Source organism: Bombina bombina, chromosome 4 (genome assembly GCF_027579735.1).
Source record: "Bombina bombina isolate aBomBom1 chromosome 4, aBomBom1.pri, whole genome shotgun sequence".
Taxonomy (NCBI): domain Eukaryota; kingdom Metazoa; phylum Chordata; class Amphibia; order Anura; family Bombinatoridae; genus Bombina; species Bombina bombina.
The window spans coordinates 492,600,902-492,617,800 of NC_069502.1; the positions used below are offsets into that span (position 1 = coordinate 492,600,902).

At 36.0% G+C, this 16,899-nt stretch overlaps 1 protein-coding gene across 1 annotated transcript in view; it reads right to left on the reverse strand.

Moving 5' to 3' along the window:
- The window catches only part of BMP5 (bone morphogenetic protein 5), a 397,705-nt gene that overhangs the window by 19,597 nt on the left and 361,209 nt on the right, over window positions 1-16,899 (reverse strand). Inside the window, exon 5 of the mRNA XM_053710397.1 lies at window positions 594-670. Coding sequence (XP_053566372.1) covers window positions 594-670 — 77 coding nt within the window. The remainder of the gene's footprint in view (window positions 1-593; window positions 671-16,899) is intronic.

Genomic DNA, 16,899 nt, shown 5'->3' on the forward strand with positions numbered 1-16,899 from the left:
ACTTGTAATACTAGTGAACATTTGCGTGTGCTGGTATTACTGAGTGGAGCGCAAATATCACACTCGTATAAGTGCAATTTTGCTCTCCACTCGTAATCTGGCCCGTAATGTGATGTTTTACTTTCGTTTGAGAGTCTCCTGTCACTTATTGTGTTATTAACCATCTTCAGGTTAACAAACACATCTCACAATTCTAAAAAGCAGAGCTCAGAAATATTGCACTCAAAGCAGGCTGTCAACACACATAGAAGGTTTTAAAAAGCTTTTATCTATAATGATTTTAAAAGAAAAACAGTTTTCATGGTACAGTACTTTTACACAATTGAAATTAATTTACCTTTACATTATTTTTCTAAAAAACCAAACACTGGATTGTTTTTCAAGTATTCTGTCATTTTTGTTATACATTACATAGCTCAGTGAACACAGCCCCAAATGTAAAGCAAATTGTGACTTAAATTATATATTTGATCCCTTTTTAATGTTGCAATTGACATATAATTATCTCTATTTAATAACTGTGCAGTTTAAACCAATACAAAAATGATGCTAAACTATACTATTAGACTGATACAAACACTTGTGCTTCTTACCTGCCAACCAAGGTCACGAAAACTCACATAAAGTTCATGCTTTTTACATGCTTGTTTCTGTTCACTTGTGTTATAATCTGTAGAAAAAAACAACATTTTAGTTTAAGTGAAAAATTATATATAAAAATGTAGCACACAGGAAGTAAAAATATTTAAAGTGAATAGCATTATGTGGCTAGAGCGTATGTAGCTGCTATTGATAGAGACAGAGCCACAGCATAGAAACAGCTCACTAGCTATCAACCATAACACCTCAGACACTAAAAGATTGATATATTACTTTCTATGGTGCAGAGGAAATAATTATTGGCTAGATTACGAGTTTTGCGGTAAGCTGAAAAAGCAGCGTTAACAGGTCCTAACGCTGCTTTTTCACTACCGCTGGTATTACGAGTCTTGCAGGTTTAGGGGCACCGCACACTTTTTTGGCCTAACCGCAAACCAATTTACGTAAAGTTCATAAACCCTTTTTTCTAAGGAACTTCCATAGCGCTGGTATTACGAGTTTGTCCTGGGAGGCCAAAAAGTGAGCGGTACAGCCTCTACCGACAAGATTCCTAACGCATTCTAAAGTCAGTAGTTATGAGTTTTACACTACAACACTGTAGCATAAAACTCATAACTAAAGTGCTAAAAAGTACACGAACACCCATAAACTACCTATTAACCCCTAAACCGAGGCCCTCCCGCATCGCAAACACTATAATAAAATTTTTAACCCCTAATCTTCAGCTCCAGACATCACCGCCACTAGAATAAACATATTAACCCCTAAACCGCCGCACTCCCACCTCACAAACACTAGTTAAATATTATTAACCCCTAATCTGCCGCCCCTAACATTATACTTATTAACCCCTAATCTTCCGCTCCGGACATCGCCGCAACCTACATTATATTTATTAACCCCTAATCTGCTGCCCCCAACATCGCCGCCACCTACCTACATTTACTAAACCCCTAATCTACCGTCTCCAACGCCGCCGCCACTGTTCTAAATTTATTAACCCTTTAAACCTAAGTCTAACCCTAACACCCCCTAACTTAAATATAATTTAAATAAATCTAAATAAAATTCCTTTCATTAACTAAATTATTCCTATTTAAAACTAAAGACTTACTTATAAAATAAACCCTAAGCTAGCTACAATATAACTAATAGTTACATTGTAGCTAGCTTAGGTTTTATTTTTATTTTACAGGCAAGTTTGTATTTATTTTAACTAGGTAGATTAGTTATTAAATAGCTATTAACTATTTAATAGCTACCTAGCTAAAATAATTACAAATTGACCTGTAAAATAAAACCTAACCTAAGTTACACTAACACCTAACACTACACTACAATTAAATCAATTCCCTACATTATCTACAATTAAATAAATTACATTAAACTAGCTAAATCACAAAAAAAAACAACTAAATTACAGAAAATAAAAAACAAATTGCGAGATCTTTAAACTAAATTACACCAAATCTAATAGCCCTATCAAAATAAAAAAGCCCCCCAAAATAAAAAAAACGAGGAATTATTTAGTTAATGATAGTAATTTTATTTAGATTTATTTAAATTATATTTCAGTTAGGGGGTGTTAGGGTTAGGGTTAGACTTAGGTTTAGGGGTTAATACATTTAGAATAGTGGCGGTGACGTTGGGGGTGGCAGATTAGGGGTTAATAAATGTAGGTAGGTTACGGTGACATTGGGGGAGGGAGATTAGGGGTTAATAAATATAATGTAGGTGGTGGAGATGTCCGGAGCGGTAGATTAGAGGTTAATAAGTATAATGTAGGTGTCGGCGATGTTGGGGATGGCAGATTAGGGGTTAATAAGTGTAAGATTAGGGGTGTTTAGACTCGGGGTTCATGTTAGGATGTTAGGTGTAAACATAAAATGTGTTTCCCCATAGGAATTAATGGGGCTGCATTACTGAGATTTGCGCTGCTTTTTTGCAGGTGTTAGACTTTTTCTCAGCCAGCTCTCCCCATTGATGTCTATGGGGAAATCGTCGTTTAACGCCGGGTTTGTAAAAACCCGTAATACCAGCACTGTAGGAAAGTGAGCGGTGAGAATAAAGTGCACGTTAGCACCGCACAGCACATAACGCAAAACTTGTAATCTGGCCGTATGATTCTTAGTGTGGAGTTATCCTCTGCTACTACAATCTTCTGCTGACCCAAAACACCCAGCAGAATTAACCCTATTCTTAGCCCAGATCCAACCCCAATATTCCGCAAGCCCCGCCCCCCCATAGACCTTTTATTTTCTATAGCATTTGAAAGTGTATTTAAAAGCACAACAGCAATAATTATATTTTTTTCAGATTTTCAAAAGCATTAAAAGAGAAAGTGGTATTTCAAATTCCAGTCCAGCATAAAGTGTAACAGGCAACTTGAAAATGAGTTAAATGAGTGCTCTACTACTGCTTTGCACTTGCCTTACAAGAGGAGTGGTATTTTGTGCAAGATTTCTAGCGTAAAATGTGCTCAAGTGAAATCCATACTGCCATTATATTACAAGCATCTGTGCACTCATTGAAAGTAGCGTTTTCTTACTCGAGAATTAGTATAACTCCAGCACAAGTTACCCAAGCTGAAAGTAAACTGTACATATCATTGTGAAGCTGCTAGAAACCTGCCATTTACACCATATACAAATGCAAATCACTAATACAATAGTAATTCAATATAAATATTTCTAACAATACAAGTGTTTACATTGATACTATTGTACAGTGTGAAAGGACAATAGCAATTAACATTGTAAAATTAAAGGGACAGTATACAGTAAAATCCAAATTATAATTGTACTAGTTATCTCTTCTACCTCACTGGGAGTGTAATTTATTCTGCTGGCTGTGTTTACATAGCCTGTCAATAACTTGGATTTAAATCCAAATACTTTTAGTATAGGTGGGGAAACCACAGTTTAAAACAGCTATTTCAAATGTCGAAATAAGGGTAAACAAGCTACTTATAAACAATTAAATACACTCCAGCAGGTAAAATAGATCAATTAAAGAAGATACATTTTTAGGGTAAACTGTCACTTTAACCACAAGTTGGTACAGTGAGATATTACAGTTTTATGAGAAAGAAGTGGTTAATTAGTTTCAAAGGTAGAAACCAAGCCTTTTTACAAAGCACATGTCACAGTGTGAGAAATGATTCAAAACACAGTGGGCCAGATTACAAGTGTATTTAACGATCCTGTGCGTGTGCTAACTCTGCTTTTTGCGCGGGTTGGGTAGCGCTAGTATTACAAATTGAAAGCAAAATATTTTTGCTTGTGAGCTAAATGCACGCAAAAAGCTGGTTAAAATATTGTGCGTGCATTAACGTATTCCCCAAAGAAGTCAATGGAGCAAAAAAAGTAAGGAGAAGCATACTGATCGAGAATTTAGGTTTGCATAATTTTTTGTTGATCTTGTGGTGGGGTGGAGGGGCTAGGTTACTGTATAATAAATTAGCTATGAGAGGATTCATATGAGCTACCAGCAATATCATCTTGAGCTGAGCAAATTTATTCAGGGTTGACTTTTTTTTATAAATAATTATGTGAGAATGTATAACAATGAAGTGTGATGACTTGCACAAATCAGGAGGAACAGAGCCAAAGATAGGCAAGTGCAGTAGAGATGTCTTACTCTTTAAAAACTCAGTACAGTAGCATAAAGCTAAACAAAAGCCGATACTCACATGGGGCTCTATGTCAAAGGATCATCATAATAATGCAATGTTATAAAGGTTACCACATTGTAAAATGAAAGTACGGGTGTAAGGTTTTAAAGTGATCCGATGCGTGTTTAAAGGTAGTCTCCCAAAGAGGCGTTTTAGCACACTTCACTGTTCTCTGCCTTTAGCAGAATGTTCAATACTAACATTTATTGTAAATGATCCCTTTAAACAGTGTGGAATGACAATACAATTTACATGTGTGAACCAAATCGCTTTAGATTCAAAACAATAGTTACGATTTTAAATCCAAATACTTTTAAGGTAAGGGGTGTAGTTAGTATTGTTGGTATATTGTGTATTTGCATTCAGCGAGTTTTACATATTCACTATACTGTTGGTATATTGTGTATTTGTATTTAGCGAGTTTTACATATTCACTATACTGTATAATAGTTTTATTTTTTAAAAAATAGGCATATTTCTTGCTTTTAGAAACAAGATTTCAAGTGCAGGATATTAATACTGTACAGAAGAAAGTGGGCGAAACTTTCCATGTTTACAATAGTGGGTTTTTTAAAGTTTGCACTATGTAAATCACATTATAAAAAAAAATACACAAATAGCTCAGCAAGCTAAGGCACTGTGACTGAGCTCTGTAGCAACCCAAGGGTTGCAAGCCTTTCATCCTTCCAAGGTCGATAAAATGAGCAGCGCCTTGAGACCCTTACGGGTGATTAGTCGCGCTTTACAAGTACCCAATACATACATACATACATATAATATTGAGCTGCTACAATTGTAGAGTAAGTTATCATTGTACAGAATGGGTTAACTTGTAACATTGCAGTCACACTGAACCAAACATTGTATTACAGTTAGAGGTGTTTTTTTTAATTAGCAATGGTTATCACGCCTGTAGCAAAGATATAAATGATCCCTAGTCGTAACATTGGCATAACTTGTATAACAATGAGGTAACTTCTCAGGTATGTTCTAATATTTTAAAAAATACTCTCTGGCTTAGGTGAACATTTTTACACCTGCATGTCTTGCCACTCCCTCATTGGCGAGACCAGCATTTTTAAGAAATATGCACTATTTACTATCACAAGCATTTGAACTATTACAAAACATAATCCATTTTTTTAATTATAAAATGCACGCTATATGTTCTGTAAACATGTTTTGAAAATTTGCTCCCTCTACATTGCTGAGATTTAAATTTATTACAGTTGTGCTCTATACTTTCCTATAGAAGCCACATCCCCAATGATATGTGCAACAAGGGTAAGCCCACTTTTTTGGAACATTTCACCCAGTGAGTGCTATGTGTGACTGGTGGGACAGAAATGAACAATTCTTGGTGGACACATCAATCCTTTGAACATCAGAGCCATGGACTCATGGTAGTACTGCTCTGTTGCTGTAAAAACTAGTAAGGGAAAGGAAACCCTGCAGATGCATACTGTAAAGCATTGTTTCTCAACTGCGGTCCTCAAGAACCCCCAACAGGGCAGATTTTCATTATAGCTGAACAAGTGCACAGGTGAAATAATCAGCTGATAGGTCAGAGCAGGTTAGTAAACTTGGTGTTACTGATCAGCTGATTATTTCACCTGTGCACTGGTTCAGCTATAATGAAAAACTTGTTGGGGGTACTTGAGGACCGCAGTTGAGAAACACTGCTGTAAATGAGCAGGTAGAGGAATTGAACACCAGAATGAAAGAATAGCAGTGTAGAGCGCCAACACAAGGTGAATGTGTGGGATTTCCCTCTAATAAATTAAGTTTAAAGATGTAACTGCTAGCGAATGGTGTTCAAAGGGGTTTCAAGTTGCTAATTTTTGCTATCACATCTATGTTTTGTGTTACTATTGTATAATTAGCATCTAAAGGATTACAACTTTTCTTTATTGAGCTACAAACATAAGAGAAACATACACATTAATATTGAGTGTTACTGATATCCAGATATATATATAAAAAATAAACATTGTGTTTCCTCCAGCACAAGAGGGGGTTAAAAAAAATCACTGATTTATGCTATTGCTTACAAAATAGAGAGGTGGATCACTGCTCATTTGTAAGATATAAATACATCAGGTTTGGGTTAGCTTTGGTTGAGGCACCACTTGATTACCACTGGATTACTGCATGCTAAATTCTTTGTGATGCTCATAACTCCCATTAGGACATACAAGGCTGTATTGCCTATATATAAGGTAACACAATATAAACATTTCATATACAGCTAAACAAATGAATATGCTTTCCTTTACTTCTTTCTTTTAGTGTAAATTGTTTTATTCCTTTGCAGGTATGCTATATTCATTAGGTATCTGGCTGCTAAGTGACAATGCTGTATGCATAGAATTTTTTATTTCTTCTCTGCAGTATCTTCCCTTGAGAGATAACTTTTAATTTTAAAGACAGTAATTCTGTTTTGTTTTATTCTAACAGCAATATTGTTTTTTATAAAAAAAAACTGCCTTTACAATATTATACAGAGTCAACCAAATGCCTCATTTAATGGAAAATAGCAAGTCATAGACTTGCAGCTTTGGGGAGCTCCTGTGTGAGCATACGAGAGAGCTTTCTGTCTTGAGTCGCTTTTTTATCTTTACTTACTGGGCATCTAAGATTCTAGATGATGGGATCTTCACCAGTGTTTGCTGTAGCTACTTTATCTACTCTAAAAGCAACTCTAAAATTTAAATTGTTAATATAACAATGTCCAGAAATACCAGTGTTGTCTCAGGTTAGGAGATCTGCCTGCTGTCCCCCCCAAAGCTTATCCTGTAACCTGTGTCTCCCCTACACAACAAATTATAGCTCTGTTTAAGTTGTTATTTGTTTTGCCAACTTTTTTTTAGCATTTTTATTACTGATTTAACTTAATGTTTACATGTATTAGTCCTTTGATAAACATTACAATTAATTGCTTGCAAATTTTCATGCAAACAAAATATGTCAGTAGAACACTTTTATGTAGAAAGCACATACTCATTTGGCCGAGATTTCAGAATGCTATAATTTGTCCTGAAGAATTCAAGCTTTATATGTACCAGCAGTAATACATTAGTCAACAGAGTATTTACTGTGTGCTAACAGTCATTACAAGTATTAGAGTACAAACCTTTAGGCCTGGCTGTTATATCTGGTAACCTTTTAGAGGATGGCTGGCTCATAGAGATAAGCAGGCTAGTTACTTCCCAATGTTTCAGGAAAAATTGTGTTTTCAACATTATACTGGAATTAATGAAATTTTTTTGGGATAAAAGAGTCTTGTAGCTAAAGTAATATTTATCTTGTCTTTAATGAACATAAACATTTTTTAACTGCTCCATAAAGTATTTCAATTCAAAATCACCTAGAAACGTTTTTGCAATGTACTTTTATGAAATGTTATCACACAAAAGTCATATTGAAAAAATACACAGCTATACGATTGACATTCACTTTTTTTATTTTAGAAGAATTGCAGACAGTTGTATGTTTAAAGGGTCATGATACCCAAATGTTAAAGCACATAAAAGTGATGCAGTTGACTAGAAAATATAACCTGAACATCTCTATGTAAAAAAGAAAGATATTTTACCTCAAATCTCCTTAGTATTCACACCCCACTGTAAAGAGACTTTAAAGGGACATAATACTCATATACTAAATCACTTGAAACTGATGCAGTATAACTGTTAAAAGCTGACAGGAAAATATCACCTGAGCATCTCTATGTAAAAAAGGAAGATATTTTACCTCACAATCTCCTCAGCTCAGCAGAGTAAGTTCTGTGTAAAAAGTTATACTTCACCTGCTCCCAGCTGCAGGTAAAAATAAAAAAAAATGAAGAAATGAACAGCAGCCAATCAGCATCAGCAGTGCTGAGGTCATGAACTCTTATTGTGATCTCATGAGATTTGACTTAACTCTCATGAGATTTCATAGTAAGCTTCCTTTACCTGATTAGTGAAATAATATGAGAGTTCACGAGGCTCGTCCTTTCAGCTGTCCTAGGACAGACATACTAATATGCTGCTTAGAAATCCTTTACAATGGGAGGTGGCTACTGAGGAACTTTTGAGGTAAAATATCTTTCTTTTTTACATAGAGATGTTCAGGAGATATTTTCTAGTCGGCTTTTTACAGCTATGCTGCATCACTTTCAAGTGTTTAAACATTTGGGTATTATGGCCCTTTAAGCAGCCAGTCAGGATGATTATCTCAGGACTTGCTAGGGAGTGTGCATCTGTCATGTTCAGGCAAAGTCATGTTATTTTCCTATTCAGTTTAAATAAGTGTTATGAAATCTCATGACGTCAAAGCAAAGGAAAAGCATTACCTCTGCCCTGCTGAGGCTGATTAGCTATTGTTTTTGGGGGGGTTTCAACTTTCAACTGGACAACAGCTGAAGTATTACTGTTTATACAGCACTTACTCTGGTGAGCTGAAGAAATTTTGAGGTAAAATATCTTCCTTTTTTACATAGAGATGCTCAGGTTATATTTTCTTGTCAGTTTTTTTTTTACAGTTATGCTGTATCACTTTCAAGTGATTTAGCATATGAGTATTATGTCCCTTTAATGTGGAAAATAAATATTATAGGGACTCTGTTTCAATATTTATGGAGCATAAAAATGGATTCACTATCCATTTATTTTCCATCTGTCAATCCTCAGCATCAGTTCTGTAGTATCAATGATGATTTTCACACATTTCCACACTAGCCGCTCTACCGTTTCCCCACTAGCAGCTGTAACATTTACAATGCTGACTAAAATCACTAACAAAACAAAACATCTTCTTGCAGACAAAAAATATATATACTTCCTCATGCACCACACAACCCCCCCCCCCCCCCCAGAAAACTTTAAAACCAAATTTAGCATGTGAAAAAAGACTGTTGTCTCACACCTATACTAGAAATCAAATTTTGTTATTTTGATAATTATTGGGGAATTTTAAATATATTTTAATGATAAATAGGGAATGTTGCTATTTTGATGTTGAATACACAATTTTGACATTTTAATGCTGAATAATCGTTTTAAAATAAATATGGAATCCTGTTTGATATTTTATTGTATACTGATCTTGTTATGATAAACAATTTAATATCAAAGATTTAAAGATTTTCTCAAAAGTGTAAGCTCTACAAAGTATTCCTGATAGGCAGTTGTAGTTTTGTATTTTCAAATTAATTTTTATTTTGTTCGCTTTTAAACATTCAGTTTAAGTTTCAGTTTAATTTTAAAATGTTTGACCAATATTTTTTTTAGAGTTTAGTTTTTATTCTATGAATTTATTTAGTTTTTAAATATTTAATTTTCAGTTTTAGTAAATATGGTTAATATGTTAGAACATTTTAATTATTGCACTGTTGCTTGCATATACTATGTGATTAACCGCTGCAAAGGGTTTAACTGACCTTTACATACATAGGGCCCCATTTATCAAAGATTCAACATTTAGACAATCAATGGTTTCAATATGTCTGCTGAACCTTGATGCAGCGATTACACATCCAAATTTAATAAAAAATAAGGCTTAATATGCTTGCATCAACTTAGCCACCATCAGCGGTCTGTTGATAATGTTAAACTATTGATGCAGTGGCGTATTTAGGTTCTGTGCTTTTTTATGGCAGTCATTTTTTAAAAAATTCAACTTTTTTTGCTATTACTCTTTTACATAGATGACAGAATATTTTGGAGTAAAGTGTTCCTTTATTTGGAAAGATTAGTAACACTGAAAAGTGTATTAAAGCATTAGAGTGACATATTCTTCTGTTCCACTGAAATAAAAATAGGAAAAGGGAAGTTTCCAATGGTCATGTTTGTTATTTTGAAATATACAACAGCATTATAAAATGGGCCTGTATATATATATATATATATATATATATATATATATATATATTATGAAGTATGTGATGCCCAACAGGTTTGTGTCTGGCACATAGCCTTGCCAGTGGGCTTCCTTCATTACTTCATTACTACATACAACCGTATTGTCATAAATCCAGCGTCAACCAAGTCCTCCAGCCTAAACTAAAGTTTTTTCCCACAATTCTCTTTGAAATGTCACTTACAGTCTTTCTTGTGTGCATGTTATGCATAGACCTCTACCAATAACTCTGGTTTGACTTTGACCTGATATAATTGAACATTTGAAACATAGGTGGTTAGAAATATACCATAAATGCCAATAAAAGATATTGTCATACTGCCTATGCATTTAGTTATTAACCTATTTTATGTGGGGCAGAGTAGGGGTGGGGTGGTGTAGTTATCATAGAATTCCGACTCGGTGTCGGAGCTGCTGTATTGTCCTTTGGCAGTGCAGAATCTAATGAGTGGAGTGGGGGAGAGCACAGGAGCACACAGGAGTGCTGCTGACCTATCGTCTGGTGTGCTCCCTGGTAACACCTCCCCATTCTTCCAGCATGCTGCATGCCGTATCTAGATAAGTGCCCTTCACGACCCGGGTAGGAACTGCAGTTGCAGGTCCTGCTTGAGGGAGAGAGCAGACTTCAACTTAAGGGTACAACACATGTGCAAAGTCCGTGTGTGTAGTTGAGCAAATGGATAAATGTATGTCCAATGTATTCAGTATAATCAGATAGCAGAGGTGTGACACTATACTCTATATACACAGCAAGAAAGGAAAACAGAGGGACAGCAGTATCCAAACCAGTGCTGACTCACCACTCCAAGGAAGGCTATTTCGGTATTTCTTCACACGGTCAGTGGGCATTCAAACACCATCCACTTCTCACACCCAGAGGACATATATCGCTCACCTCTATGGTGTAACTTAACGCTCCGTGGCAATACACCTCTTCGCGAGGTCTGAGCGTTCTCTCCTCCTCGGCGTCTCCGGCCAGCATGTACCTTCTCAACACTTCCGGGTGACGTCAGACGTTGTCCCAATCCAGCTCGCATCCGTATCGCTTGAAGAGCTGTGTATAGTACTAGTGCTCACAAAACCTCTATTCACCGGACAAGACTCCAATACTGGGAATAAGCTTGTTCCTTTACAGGATAGGAGGGCTCCTCTCCCTCCCAAAATAGTAGAAAAAGACGATCCAAAGAACAAAAATATAAAAAATCATTTCTTTATTAGAAAATTAAAACATATGGGCATCAAAAATAGGCATGAAGAAGGAAAGAGCAGGTCTTACGCGTTTCGGCAGTATTTAGCCGTAATCATAGACCATACATGCTCACAGGTGATACAGGTTTATATATCCTACACAGATTACCCATTGGTTAAAAAATCACACACACCTCCTAAACACCATTTTAAAGGGATCATCACACAAAAGGTATATACATATAATAGGTGTTTTAGCACCTATGATCAATGGCTTTATATATAACAGTGAAAAATAATATAAAAAATAATAATGATAAATGAAGAAAAATAGCTAATCCTACATGAATATGTACATATGTATATACATCAAACAAAAAACTCATAATGTATATATATCTATAGATCAAAATGAGGAAGAAAATCCAATAATGAAAATAGTACAGAATAATACAAAATAATCATATTAATGGAGAATGAATATATATATAAATTAAAATCAATATATTTCAATTTCAATTTATAATAAACTAATTGTATAAGTAATTACTGTTGATTAATAAACATAAATAAATACATAAGCAGTTAGATGTACAAATAATTCATTCAAAGTATTTAACTAATATATCTTAAAAATTCAAGTTAAATGTAATACATATATATAAATTCTCCCAGAAATTAATAAGATCATTTTCTGAATTGAAACCATTCGGTTTTAGAGTGCACAGTTTATGTATCCAATAAACCTCCTGGCGTGCCAAGGTGGACCATTTATCACCACCTCTAGGGTTATTCTTGATGATTTCTATGGCATTCCATATGAAACTGCACACATTTACATGATGAATATCAATAAAATGACTCGCAAGATCAGAGCAGTGGTTTTCATTCCTAATGTATCCCAGATGTTCACGGATGCGAGTACGAATATCACGGGTAGTCATACCCACGTACTGAATTTTATGTTCCGTGCAACCAATGAGATACACTATGAATGAAGAAGAACATCCATGTGTTGTAAGTAAAGCAAATCGTGGCTGGTGAACTTTATATTGGTTTTATACTTTCTCAAACATGGAGGCATCAGGGGATTTATCGCACAATTGTTATTTTTCTTTGGCTGCTGTGGATGACCAAGATTTAGTGGGACTTGAATTGGAAGATTTCTTTTCATTGGATTGTACCAACACTAAACTAAGTGATTTGTTTCATTCCCTGGAACTGTTACGATTAAAAGAATTAAGACTCAAACTCGATACCTGGATTATGAACAAATATGTCTCTTTAAATATGATACCGAGGGGCCTCAGGGTTAAAAAATTCCCTACATTTGAGGTCCATGACCAGGACTTTATTAAGGAATGGAACAGTGTATTATCTGAGTGTTCTATTAGGCTTATGGTGATGTTGGTAAAATTTAAATCTGATCAATTAGCCACTGTTAGAAATGAAATTATACAGTTACAACAAGAGCTAAATGGTCACCAACTAGAAGCGGGTTATGGTGAATATGATAAAATGTTGGAGGAGGTGATTGAAACCAACAAAAGTAATATCATACAGGCTAAACATGTGAAATTTTTACGTGACCAAAAGGATTATTCCACAGGGAATGTCTTTTTGTGGCATAGAATTCACAGACGTAGAGCACTACCATTTAGTCAGAGAGATAATCAGGGATCTGATACTGAGAACAGTGAAGGTAATAGGGGTAACAAACGTAGAAGGTGGAGAAAAAAGAATAAGAACCAGAAAAAAAGTGTCTTTTAATGGAAATGTGAGTACAGATGATGACTCTCTGTCTAATTTATCTACCTCTTATGAGGAAGGGTCAAACTCAGAAGGTGAATTAGATTTCACCAACCATACTGAAAACAGACAACAAGAAGTCAATGATCCTGTACAAGTAGATAGTAACAATATAACTACTACACATACTGAGATTACTAAACCTACTAGCTCCACAGGCACTATACCTAAAATGTGAGTACAGATGATGACTCTCTGTCTAATTTTTCTACCTCTTATGAGGAAGGGTCAAACTCAGAAGGTGAATTAGATTTCACCAACCATACTGAAAACAGACAACAAGAAGTCAATGATCCTGTACAAGTAGATAGTAGCAATATAACTACTACACATACTGAGATTACTAAACCTACTAGCTCCACAGGCACTATACCTAAAGCTGTAAACACTAATATTAACAAAAACAGTGCAAAAAAGAACACGCAAACTAAACAAATCTTGAGTACCAATTCTGACACTGTACAGGTTAATGCCCCCAATAATGTTAAGGGGGTACCCCCTTTGGGCCAGGTTTTTCGGTCAGCCCTGAAGACAAAGGGTGGGGGAGGGACAGTGAACACAGGGAATCAGAGAGGAATGAACAGATATGCCCTCAGGGAGCTTACCAGGAAGTAAACGACAATCTGGTTATTAATGTTTCTTCACATATTCTTACTGAATCTGAACTAAAAGTACTTAATAAGGGTTTGGGCTTTTGCCCTACTAAAAAATTTGACATTTTTCAAACTATTTTGGATCTAAATAGGTTCATACGAAACCTTACCCTTCGTAGACACTTCAATGGTATTGAACGAGTAAATGATTGCACCTATGCTGACACTAGTGGTACCACAAATATTGGCTCTCTTTTTCAAATTAGGGACATGTGTGACTTAGCTTCTCTCCAGGATTTGGAGTGTGAGCAAGCTATGGATACCTTATCTCAATGTCCTCCTAGATTAAAAAATAGATCTAAATTTTATCCAGTTCAATCTAGAGGTAAAGTACTTGAAAGCTTTCATAAGAGAGTCCTTGAGGACCTAAAAAAGCTGGATGATACATCTAGGGAACAATACTCCAATCTGACTAGAAAAGAAAAAGAGGCCATAGTATCATTGCAGAACAATTTGTCTATAGTGGTGAAAAATTCTGATAAGGGGGGGAATATCGTTGTAATGGATAGACAGATGTATATATCTGAAGCTGAACGACAGCTGAACGATATTTCCTCTTACAGATTACTAAGGAGAAACCCTACTTTATGTTTTCAAAAACAGTTAAGAGATCTATTAGATGATGGTCTCCACCTTGGTATTATTGTCAGGGACACATTTGAGTTCTTGTTCATTTCAGACCCCATCATTCCTATTTTCCACCACCTGCCCAAGACTCACAAAAGTGTAGTCAACATTAAGGGAAGACCAATAGTTGCTGGGATCGGTTCCCTTTTTGAACATCTGTCAGAGTGGATTGACAGTATTCTGCAACCCTTGGTTTCTTCTCTCCCCAGCTTTTTGAGAGATACTACACACTTACTAAATATTGTTGAGGATGTGCAGGTGGTGGAAGATATGAGTTGGCTTACGGTGGATGTGGTGGCTTTGTACACCTCAATACCCCACACCCTGGGCCTGGAAGCTGTGGCCTTTTTTCTTAATTTACTTACTAACTATTCAAATGAAACTAAAGAATTTATCATTAGATCTATCCGTTTTCTTTTGGAGCGCAACTACTTCCAGTTTGAGGGATCGTATTATGTCCAATTGAGAGGCACAGCCATGGGGGCGAAATTCGCCCCCTCATATGCCAATTTATTTATGGGCTGGTTCGAGTATAAATACCGACTCATCTGAGGGAGTTGTTTGCTACAAAAGATTTATTGATGATCTTATTTTTCTAAATAAATTCAGTTCCTCTGAGGCTAAGGGATTTGTTGATTATTTGAATTCTTGTGTCCCTGAGATTAAGTTTACCTATGAATGGCAAAAACACAAAATACATTTTTTGGATGTGGAGCTGGTGATTGATGTGAACTCTGAAAAAATTGAAACTCAGTTGTTTCGTAAACCAATAGCTGGAAATTCAATCCTTCATTCTTCCAGCTCCCACCCAAAGCATGTGTTTCAGGGCATAGCAAAGGGACAGTTCCTGAGAAATAGAAGAATTTCCTCTAATGAACAAGTATTCAACTCTGAATGTAATAATCTAGGTACTAGACTCCGTAAACGGGGCTATTGTAAGAAAGTTATCAAACAGGCCCATGAATACGCAGCACAATGTGATAGAAGCAGTTTGCTCTCGGTAGCTGGTAAACCCAGTGACAGAAAGATCCAATTTGATAACAAACCTAATTTTATCACAAGGTACTCTAATCAATATTATCAAATTTGTAACATAGTCAAAAAATATCTACCTATGTTATATGGCGATGACGTTCTTAAAGATGTAGTCAAAGGAGGATGTAGATTTACTGTAAGGTGGTTAGTATCCCTTTAAGGAGCTCAACTGCAGATTACTTCTTTAGGAGTTAATGCTTATGTTATAGTTGGAATGTGCAGTTTATTTAAGTAGCAATTGAGGTAAACCTGTTTTGTTTTTGTGTCACTGAGGTTTCAGAAATTCCCTATATGGAAAGGGTTTCTTTAGTTCCAGTGATTTAATTAGTATTGCTAGCAAGCAAGTAACAGTTTTGTAACGTCTGTATCAAATAACTAGTTTGTACAGATTGTTAATAATTCCCAGATTAACAGTTGGTATAATATTGAGACATTTCTTATTATATGATGATTTTGATACCAGCAATTGTTTTCTTATGATTCTTTATTTTTTCAAGGTGAAGTTATTGTCCGGTTAAATACAGTTCATCAGTGTCAGAAATTCAATAGAAATAAGTACTTGTTTTACCTGACAATTCCTTTGTAAGTTTGCGGTTGGATTCACCCTGTTCTTGGTTGAACTGAATTCTTACCGCGGCGTTCTCAAGCAGCGTGTGCAGGCGGAAGTCTGTGTAGGGGGAGGGGGCAGCTCCCGAGTGCGGCAGTTGCGGTGGAGCTGAATTAACAAACAGTTAAACTGATCGCGGAGATTACAAGGCAGAGACAACAGTGGGAAAAATGGTAATATACTTGTTACTTGATTGTAGATCCGTAGAGTCTGTTCTGTGGTTAGCGGAGAGCTGGGATTGTAACAGTTGAACCTGTTTGCCTCTGACAGAGTGAGTTTAATTCCTTGAATTTTTATAAGAAAATGAAGAATTGGATTTATCCCTTCTCAGGTAGTAGGTGTGTTAGCTCAGGTCTTCAGGTGAATGTAGAAACAACAAGAATTACTAAGCAGCGATTGCCAGGAAGTTGCAGGTATTTAACAGGGGAGCAACCAATAGGAAGACAGAAAGGAATGTTATTGCTTAAAGGTACAGAGTCCCTGACATGACCCCCCCCGATAAGGGAGCTGTTCCACAGCTACCGGACGAGGTCGATCTGGGTGTCTCCGATGGAAAGCAGAAAGCAATCTGGGAGCTTTGAGGTTGGAAGCAGGTTCCCAGGTGTCATCTTCTGATGAGAAGTTTTTCCAGTGTATCAAATATTGTAACTGGCCAGAACGTATACGGGAGTCCAATATAGAGTGGACCTCATACTCATTAGGATCCAGAACCGTTGGAGGTGGAGGAAGTAGAGTGCTGGTATCACGTAATTGTCTGTAAGGTTTTAATAAAGAGACATGTATAGTGGGATGGATCTTTAGATTAT